The 8527-nt window shown below is 40.6% G+C and overlaps 1 protein-coding gene across 1 annotated transcript; it reads left to right on the top strand.

Moving 5' to 3' along the window:
- The first annotated feature begins 307 nt into the window (after positions 1-307).
- Positions 308-1839, top strand: KCNS3 (potassium voltage-gated channel, delayed-rectifier, subfamily S, member 3). Its single transcript, XM_009876493.1, has one exon. The coding sequence runs from the start codon at positions 355-357 to the stop codon at positions 1837-1839; it is 1485 nt and encodes a 494-aa protein (XP_009874795.1). The 5' UTR covers positions 308-354.
- Positions 1840-8527: the final 6688 nt, after the last annotated feature.

Genomic DNA, 8527 nt, shown 5'->3' on the forward strand with positions numbered 1-8527 from the left:
GTGACTACTTATTTCAATGTGATACTAGAACAGAGACTGATTTACTAAAAATTTAGTCATTCTTCCTCCACACTAGAAAAAATTGAGTAGAGCTAAACCAGAACCTATTGCTTTAAAATTTACTGAAGCTGTATCATACCATCAAACTGAAGTAAGCTTACTTTTCTGAAGTGCTGAATAAGGGTCATAATTTTGTTACTTCTTTTTTTTTGTTACAGCATTTCACAGTAGCTGGAGCTGGAAAAGCAGAATGTATCAGCAACACTGAATTAAAACCTCTAACAACATCTTATGTTCTTTTCAGGTTCAATGTAATCTTGTTGGGCACCAGCAGTGGAAACTCATCTGTTCAAAATGGTTTATGGCGAATTTTTCCGCAGACCTGGCAAAGATGAAGAACTTATCAATTTGAATGTGGGTGGCTTTAAGCAATCGGTGGATCAAAGCACCTTGCTCCGATTTCCCCATACCAGACTTGGGAAACTTCTCAAATGCCATTCAGAAGAGGCTATTCTAGAACTGTGCGATGATTACAGTGTTGCAGACAAGGAGTATTACTTTGACAGGAATCCTTCCTTGTTCCGTTACGTTCTGAATTTTTACTATACGGGCAAACTTCACGTCATGGAGGAGCTTTGTGTCTTTTCCTTCTGCCAGGAAATAGAGTACTGGGGGATAAATGAGCTGTTTATTGATTCCTGGTTCAGCAATCGGTACCAAGAAAGGAAAGAGGAAGGTCCTGAGAAAGACTGGGATCAGAAGAGCAATGACAGAAGTATAGACTCCTCTAACGACGATTCATCCATATTCGATAAGGAACTGGAAAAGTTTGACAATCTGTGTTTTGGTGAAATACGAAAGAAGATCTGGGTCAGAATGGAAAATCCTGCGTATTGCTTGTCTGCCAAGTTAATTGCTGTGTCATCCTTGAGTGTTGTCCTGGCGTCAATTGTGGCCATGTGCATTCACAGCATGCCAGAGTTTCAAAGGCTGGATGCCAATGACAGGGAGGTTGAGGACCCTGTGCTGGAAGCTGTGGAGATTACGTGCATCATCTGGTTCACTGCTGAGCTAGTGATCAGGCTCATCGCTGCTCCAAGTCAAAAGAAGTTCTGGAAGAAACCACTGAATATCATTGATTTTGTTTCTATTATCCCATTTTATGCCACATTGGCCGTGGACACGAAGGAAGAAGAAAGTGAAGATATTGAAAATATGGGGAAAGTGGTTCAGATCCTGCGGTTAATGAGGATATTTCGCATCCTGAAACTGGCCAGGCACTCCGTGGGACTGCGGTCTTTAGGTGCCACTTTGAGACACAGCTATCAGGAAGTCGGCCTTCTGCTGTTGTTTTTGTCTGTTGGGATTTCTATTTTTTCAGTGCTTGTTTACTCAGTGGAGAAAGATGATGACTCGTCAGAACTGCACAGCATCCCTGTTTGCTGGTGGTGGGCAACCATCAGCATGACCACTGTTGGTTATGGGGACACTTACCCGGTCACGCTTGCTGGAAAGCTGCTCGGCACCCTATGCATTATCTGTGGGATACTAGTGGTATCCCTTCCAATCACTATTATTTTCAATAAGTTTTCTAAGTACTATCAAAAACAAAAAGATATTGATCCAGACCAATGCAACAATGATCGCAAAGAGAAATGTAATGACTTACCGTATTTTAACATTAGGGATATTTATGCAAAAAAGATGCACTCCTTCATTTCTAGCCTTTCTTCAGTAGGGATTGTAGTCAGCGACCAAGATTCAACAGATGCCTCCAGCATCCAAGATATGGAGGATGTTTATAACATGACATCTTTAGAGAATGGTACAGAAAAATGAGTTGAATCACATTCTCTTCCCTTTGTTTCTCTTTTGATTCTTGGTAAATTTGGACTGAAGAGACTTTGGTGAATTTATTAAGAGCATTTAATTCTCAGGGTACTTAACTCTCAGCCATATTTGGATATTCTTTGCTCTGAGGATGCCATAAAATCTTCATTGTTTATATGAGGCTTTAAAATACGCCTCATATGGTGGTTTAGTTTTTACACAACTAATATAATGCATTTTTTGGGAGAAAATGTCAGGAAAATGGTTTTAAATGTGAGGTTGGTGTTTGTTTGGCTTTGTGGGCTTTTTTTTTTTTGTAATTGGTTATTTTTCCCCTGCAGCAGTCTGATATTTTGTACAGAATCTGCTTTTATAATTTGCTGCTCTTCAGGTAGAGATATATCACAAACATGTGCAAACTATCACACAAGTCAGTGAAGTTTTTGCCTGTAAATACATCAGGAAAAAGAAGGAATTATGTACATGTAAAACTGCACTCACCAACACATCTATGTAGTCTTTGAGTTGGGAACCCATTTCCTGAGTTTGGAGGGAAAATATATTGGTACATATTGCTTTTACTCCACGGAAGCATAATATTTATGACTTTCTTCCCAAAAGCACAATATATTTTTAGTTTGTTAAAATAAATTACTCCTGTTGTGCCTATATTTTTCCCAGTGTCCAGCATGGTTGAGCTGTATCAGGTCCTAAAGGGTCAACGTTATGAGTCGCAGGATGAAGCATCTGGTGTAGGCAGGACAGGAGCTTGTCCCATTTAGCCACTTCTTGTGACCCTGAGCAATTCTGGTACCTGGAGGGCATCCTGCTGTGATTCAGACCACCCCATTGGCTTCCCCAGAGGCTTTGTTTTGTGGGCACTGAAACAAATGTCTGTGGTGGGCTTTAGAAGTTATTGCTTCCTTCTGTCAGCTGTGCTGGAGGTTACTGCCTCGCTGGTAGGAGCAAATGTGAGCAGCGTCTTGGCTGCACTGGTTCTCAGTCCAGGGCGGTAATGCCAAACCACAGAGATGTGTGGACGTGCTCCCCTGGCCCATATATCGCCCATCAGAGATGCAGGGTGGGCACTGCTTGTGGGCCCTCTTATACGAAACTATTTCAACTCCTTTTTTAAAGTTCATCTGTTGGTGGTGGCAGCTTTCCTGGTTTGGACTATGGGCTGGAGCGGTGTTCACTACCTGGCAGGGTGCTGCAGCTCTGTGCATCCCTCCCCTCTCCAGGGATTTTTTTATGCAGCCAGATAATCCTGCTCTGGTTCAGACTGAATCTTCTAGGGCTGTGTAAAAGGAAAGCTGGTCCTTGAGCCTAGCAACAAGGAGTGCTGGAGAAATTTAAGGACTTTATAGAAGTCTATACTGTTTCTGAACACTCATTTTCTTCCATTTGTCTTGTGGCTAAATTAGATGCTGGGGCAATGGAGAATCGAAGATACTGTGATGTTGGTATTTTCCTTACAGAGAGGCTTGACCTTTTTTTCTTTATTTTTATTATTTTTTATTATTATTGGGCCAAATGCTGAAGCCCTTACTGAGTTTTTTTCTCAGGCAGATCAGACTTAGGTAGGAGCTAACTTCAAGACCAAGTGAAACCAGAAAAAGGCAATCAACTTTAGCCTCTGTAGAGGGTTGGTTTTTCAGGTGTCTGCCAGGTTTTCTATTGAAAAATACATCAAGTAGATGAGGTGCACTTATATTTGCTGAGGCACAGAACTCTAACCTCTTTCTGAAATGGAGAAACAAAAAAACGCTGTACCTCAAAAAGAGGTGACCCTCAGGACTGCTGTGCACCAATGTAGTGATGTGAGACTTAAAGAGAATATTTTGAGCTTTGGAGAAACTTCAAAATTTGACTTATTCTTTGCTGAGTGTTTTAAATGTATGTCATGCTTCACAGATAATTAAGATTATTCTTCCTGTAGTTTGTGCAGGAGTACCAAAAGGAAAAGTTAGCTTAAATGTGTTTTGTTCTTACTGAACAACTAACATTACAAAGATACAATGATATAAAATATTAAATATGTATGTGCATATGAATCTAATAGGAACCAGCAGAATAACAGCATGAAAATTACTTTCTGTGCAAATAAACTCTCTTGGTAGTCTCCATGTAAAGATATGTTACATTGCCACTGAAAAATATTGTAATGCAACAAAAAATGCAAGAAATTTTTATTAAATCATTAAAAAACCTACTAAACAATCTCATTTTATACATCAGCAATTACTCAAGGATTACAGAGTATACAACTTTTTGTGTTAAATTTGTTAATTTGGCAATGATGTTTTGTCATAAAATTGATAAGTTCTTGATCAAACACATGAATCAATCTTAAGGCTTAAGACACAATTTAAGTTCCTTTGACTTTTTTTTATGCATAGATACAGCTTGCAGCAAAGCGAGGAACATGTTTTGGAACATACCAGAAGGTAAAGTACATATCCATGTGTGTTATTTTGATTTCTGTGATGAAATCTCAGCCTTTTTCAAAGCAGTGGTATCTTAAAAAATGGCTTTTTTGTTTTCTGTTCCCTTTTACATCTTAGTTTTACATATGTGTAACTGAGAGCAGCATGTGAGCTGTGTTTCGTGCCAAAAGATACCCCCCCTCAAGGCAGAACTGCAGTCCTGTCACTTGGACTGGTACTAGAGAGTGTCACAAGTTTTGAGTGTCCGAAGAAAGCAGATGAGAGCAGATACTGAGATCCTGCATATTCTTCCAGCTAGTAAAAGTTTTTAGAAGAGTTTACTAATTGGGGGGTTGGTCTGTTCTCCCTAGTGGAGAGTGATAGGACAAGGGGAAATGGATCCAGATTGCACCAGGGGAGGTTCAGGTTAGATATTAGGAAGAATTTCTATATTGAAAGGGTTGTCAGCCATTGGAACAGGCTGCCCAGGGAGTGGAGTCACTGTCCCTAGAGGTGTTTAAGAGACGGGTGGATGCTGCATTGGGGGGAATCATTTAGTAGGTTGATAGGGCTGGACAAAGGCTGGACTCAATGATCTTCAAGGTCTCTTGCAGCTGAAACTATTCTGTGATTCTATTCTATGATTTTACTAGTAAGAAATAAACATGAGGTAATTGTTTCTTATTTAATTTGTCTTCTTCCTTGATTTACAGTTACATATTATCGATATGTAATATCAGTGTATTGATATGTAATATCAGTGTCAACAGAAGGTAGATTGTCTGTAGTTTTGTATTCCTCAAAACACATATTTTTCTCTTTAAAAATGCTTTCTGAATTCTCTTCACCTAGCTGCTCTTGTTTCAGACACCAAAGCACAGAAAAGGTTACCATTTAGATATGCATACCATTTTGCCTGGGAGGGTTTTTATTGTCTTCAAAAAAACCAATGTACTGGCACATTACTAGTTTCTTTGTCTTGGTTGCAAACACTTCCCTTTTGATACCCAATTTTTCCGCGGTAGCATCTGTTTGCAGTGATTTTCCCTGGTGTAGCATGGGAAGACCCCACTGCGCTGCTGAGCTGGCAGGGGCTGTCACCCAGCTGCCCCCAGCTCCTGCCTTGCTGGGAGCAGGCTCTGTCACTGCCTCCATTTTTCAGGGTGTGTGAGAAGAAGGAAAAGGCCACTCAAAAGGAATGAGGAAAGAGAAATGGGAGAAGATAGGGAGCTGCCATTCAAAAGAAGTGACAGAAAAGCCTGAAAGGACCTTAGAAGAAAGGAAAAGAGAAAGAAGTTAACAAGTCCTCACTTCAGTTTATTCCTTGTTTTTCTCCACTAATGTTTTTCTCCCCTTCTTCTTCATCCACTCCTGTCTCGAATCCCCTCCTGCTGCCACCTTGGCCTCCCTTCTCATCCAGCCTGTGGCCCAGCAGTCCTGTTCCTCTCCAAGAATGAGGGTCTTTCTGAGTCTGGAAAGGTGAGTTACATCCACCTGGATGGCAGCGGGCAGAACTTAGCAGGGATGGAATTAGTGAGCACTCCTGCTGTGTATCTGAGCAGTCATTAACACACTTAGAGGCTGTGATTTTTTTGTAAGAAAAGACACAATGTGGCTCAGATCAATGAATGTAAACATGAACTAAATAAAACAGCACATCTGTGTCAGCCACATAAATGAAATATCACTTACGGGTTAAGCAGAAATCAGTATCAGGCTGCATACTGTGAAACACCATAATTCAAAAGCAGACTTTGCTGATTCCCATGCAAATGGGTTGCTGCCAGGGAATGCTGACGGAATCAGGCAGATTTGACTGGCAAAGGCAGTACCTGGGCTTGTGGTGTGCCAAGGGCTCCTGACAGGCTGCTGTGTATAAATACATTTATTCATTTCCACACATTCCTAACATCTAGAGCTGGTGGTAGAAAACCACTAAGCTGTGGAGAGTTTTTCTAATAGTTTTTGATTAACTGACAGTGTGAAGCTGCTAATATCTCTTCAGCCAGCATTCCTCAAACAAAATCAGGATAATCCTGTGCTAGATGTGCAGTTTGTGGCTGATAGCAGTAGCTCGGTCGCAGGTGGTAAGTATTGCTGTCTGGTGCTCTATAGCTGCAGTGCTGCTGCCTTTATTTCTGAAATGTTTATGCTTTGTCAATCAAGAGACAGCAGATGTCATTAAAGCCATCTCAGCACTTTCCTGCTGCACAATAATCGCAGTGTCTTTTCTAAGCACAGCAAAATGTCCCAACTTGCTGAGAACTCATTTTTAATTTCATGTGCAGCTGTAGTTAATTTTCCATGATGAGCCAGTGGTCCAAGCATAATCTAGCAGAAGAAAACATCACTGTGTTTCTCTTGACAAGGTACGAGACTTTGTTATAGACTTCCCCTCTGGGCATTGCGCTCCCACCCCACTGGAACAACTAAAGTGGCACAAGGAGTGCTAATTCACTGTAGTATAGGTTGGTTGCTGTTAAAGGTAGTTACCAAGGAAAAGATAGAGCTCCTGAGGGGTGGATATAGTTTATATGTAATTTTATATATGTCTTCTGAGCAGAGCTCATTTAGATGTTTCATATAATCAGATTAAATACAAAATATGACAATTTCCTGGAGAAGCCACCTACATCTCATATTTTTTTAATGAATAATTGGAGGGAGCAGCCTTTGCACTCAGTGTTTTAGCAGATTGGGGGCTGCAGGTAAAGGCCTCTCATTCATGCACACATCAATTTTCTCCAAATGTATATATCAGTGGGGGAGAGAGAATCTGCAGCATCCCCAATAGGCCCATGAACGTGCTGAGGCCAAGGAACTGGATTACCAAGATGAGGGCTGGTGGTGGAGGAGAACCTTAACTGGTCCTGAAAACAAGTATCATGCACCTTCATGTGGTGACTTATGAAGGTAATCTGCTCTCATTGTTTCTTCAAAACTATCTCAAGGTGGAACTCAAGAAGGTATTGCATTACAGTAGTTTAAAATTTAGTTACTTTCTGCTATTTAATGACAAATATATTGCCTAAGTCAACTTTTTTTTTTTATGGCATTCATCTCTATTTCCACTGCAAATCCTGCTTAAACTAACATGTGACTATGTTAGAGATTGGTATAGCCTAATTTATTGTCATTACCCTAGGATGTTTTATGAATCAGCAGAGACAGAAAGGCACCCTGGGCAATGTTCTTTTCGCTAACTTCAGCTATTGTGTGGCGGGTCATTTGGGCTCTCTTCTAATCGGAGAAACAGCAGACCTTGAGAGACATCATATCCTATCTATACAAAGGTCCTGTCTGTAGATGAGTCCTGTCTGAAGATGGCTATACAGCAAGCCTGTATGATTTAGTCAGCTTAGATGTCTGACCTTTAGGCAACTGAAGTTAGGTCTGATGAGTGCTAGACAATAAGAAGCAGGGATGTGATTGTCCCCTGGTGATGCTATCCTTCCCTTCTCAGCACTGTATGTTTAGGAAGGACTGTGTTTCTGATGTAGGCATCTGAACTTGGGTGACATGATGCCAGACAGAAATTCATTCTGAAACCTGGAGGCTGGTCAGTGATAGCCACTGGTTAAGGATCAATCCAGTGTAATGCAGCTAAACCCAGCTTCCTATACAAGAAAATGTGGACTTTCCCCAAAAGCTTTGCTAGCTGTCTGTTAGAGTCTGTAATGTCCTTCAAACTGAGGTTTAGTCTCCCGTAGTAATTAAAAAAAACACATAATAAAATACCAGAGAGAGCAAACTGGTGTTGGCAAAGAGGCAGGCACAATATGCTGACAGTACTTCTGTGCCCCAAATTTGCGTTATTACTTGGCTTCCTGTAAGCCATTACAAAATATTCTTACTGTGCCATGTGTTGTAAAATATGCCCCTGTGCATTAATATAAATATAATAGTGGAGCCAAGTCCTGGAACTACAGCTGTGAAGCTGCAAAAAAAAAAAAAAAAGGCTTTGAGAAATACTATGATTCTATGAAATTGCAGAAAAATATTTTAGCTGCAACTGCTGTTATAATGTTGCAGCTGCGTCAGTGTTGAGGGGTGAGAGACTGTGAGCTTCCCTTTCTTCCTTTCTTCCTTTCTTCCTTTCTTCCTTTCTTCCTTTCTTCCTTTCTTCCTTTCTTCCTTTCTTCCTTTCTTCCTTTCTTCCTTTCTTCCTTTCTTCCTTTTTTCCTTTCTTCCTTTCTTCCTTTCTTCCTTTCTTCCTTTCTTCCTTTCTTCCTTTCTTCCTTTCTTCCTTTCTTCCTTTGCACACTTTAACA

The sequence above is a fragment of the Apaloderma vittatum genome, unplaced genomic scaffold (assembly GCF_000703405.1).
Source record: "Apaloderma vittatum isolate BGI_N311 unplaced genomic scaffold, ASM70340v1 scaffold30169, whole genome shotgun sequence".
Taxonomy (NCBI): Eukaryota; Metazoa; Chordata; class Aves; order Trogoniformes; family Trogonidae; genus Apaloderma; species Apaloderma vittatum.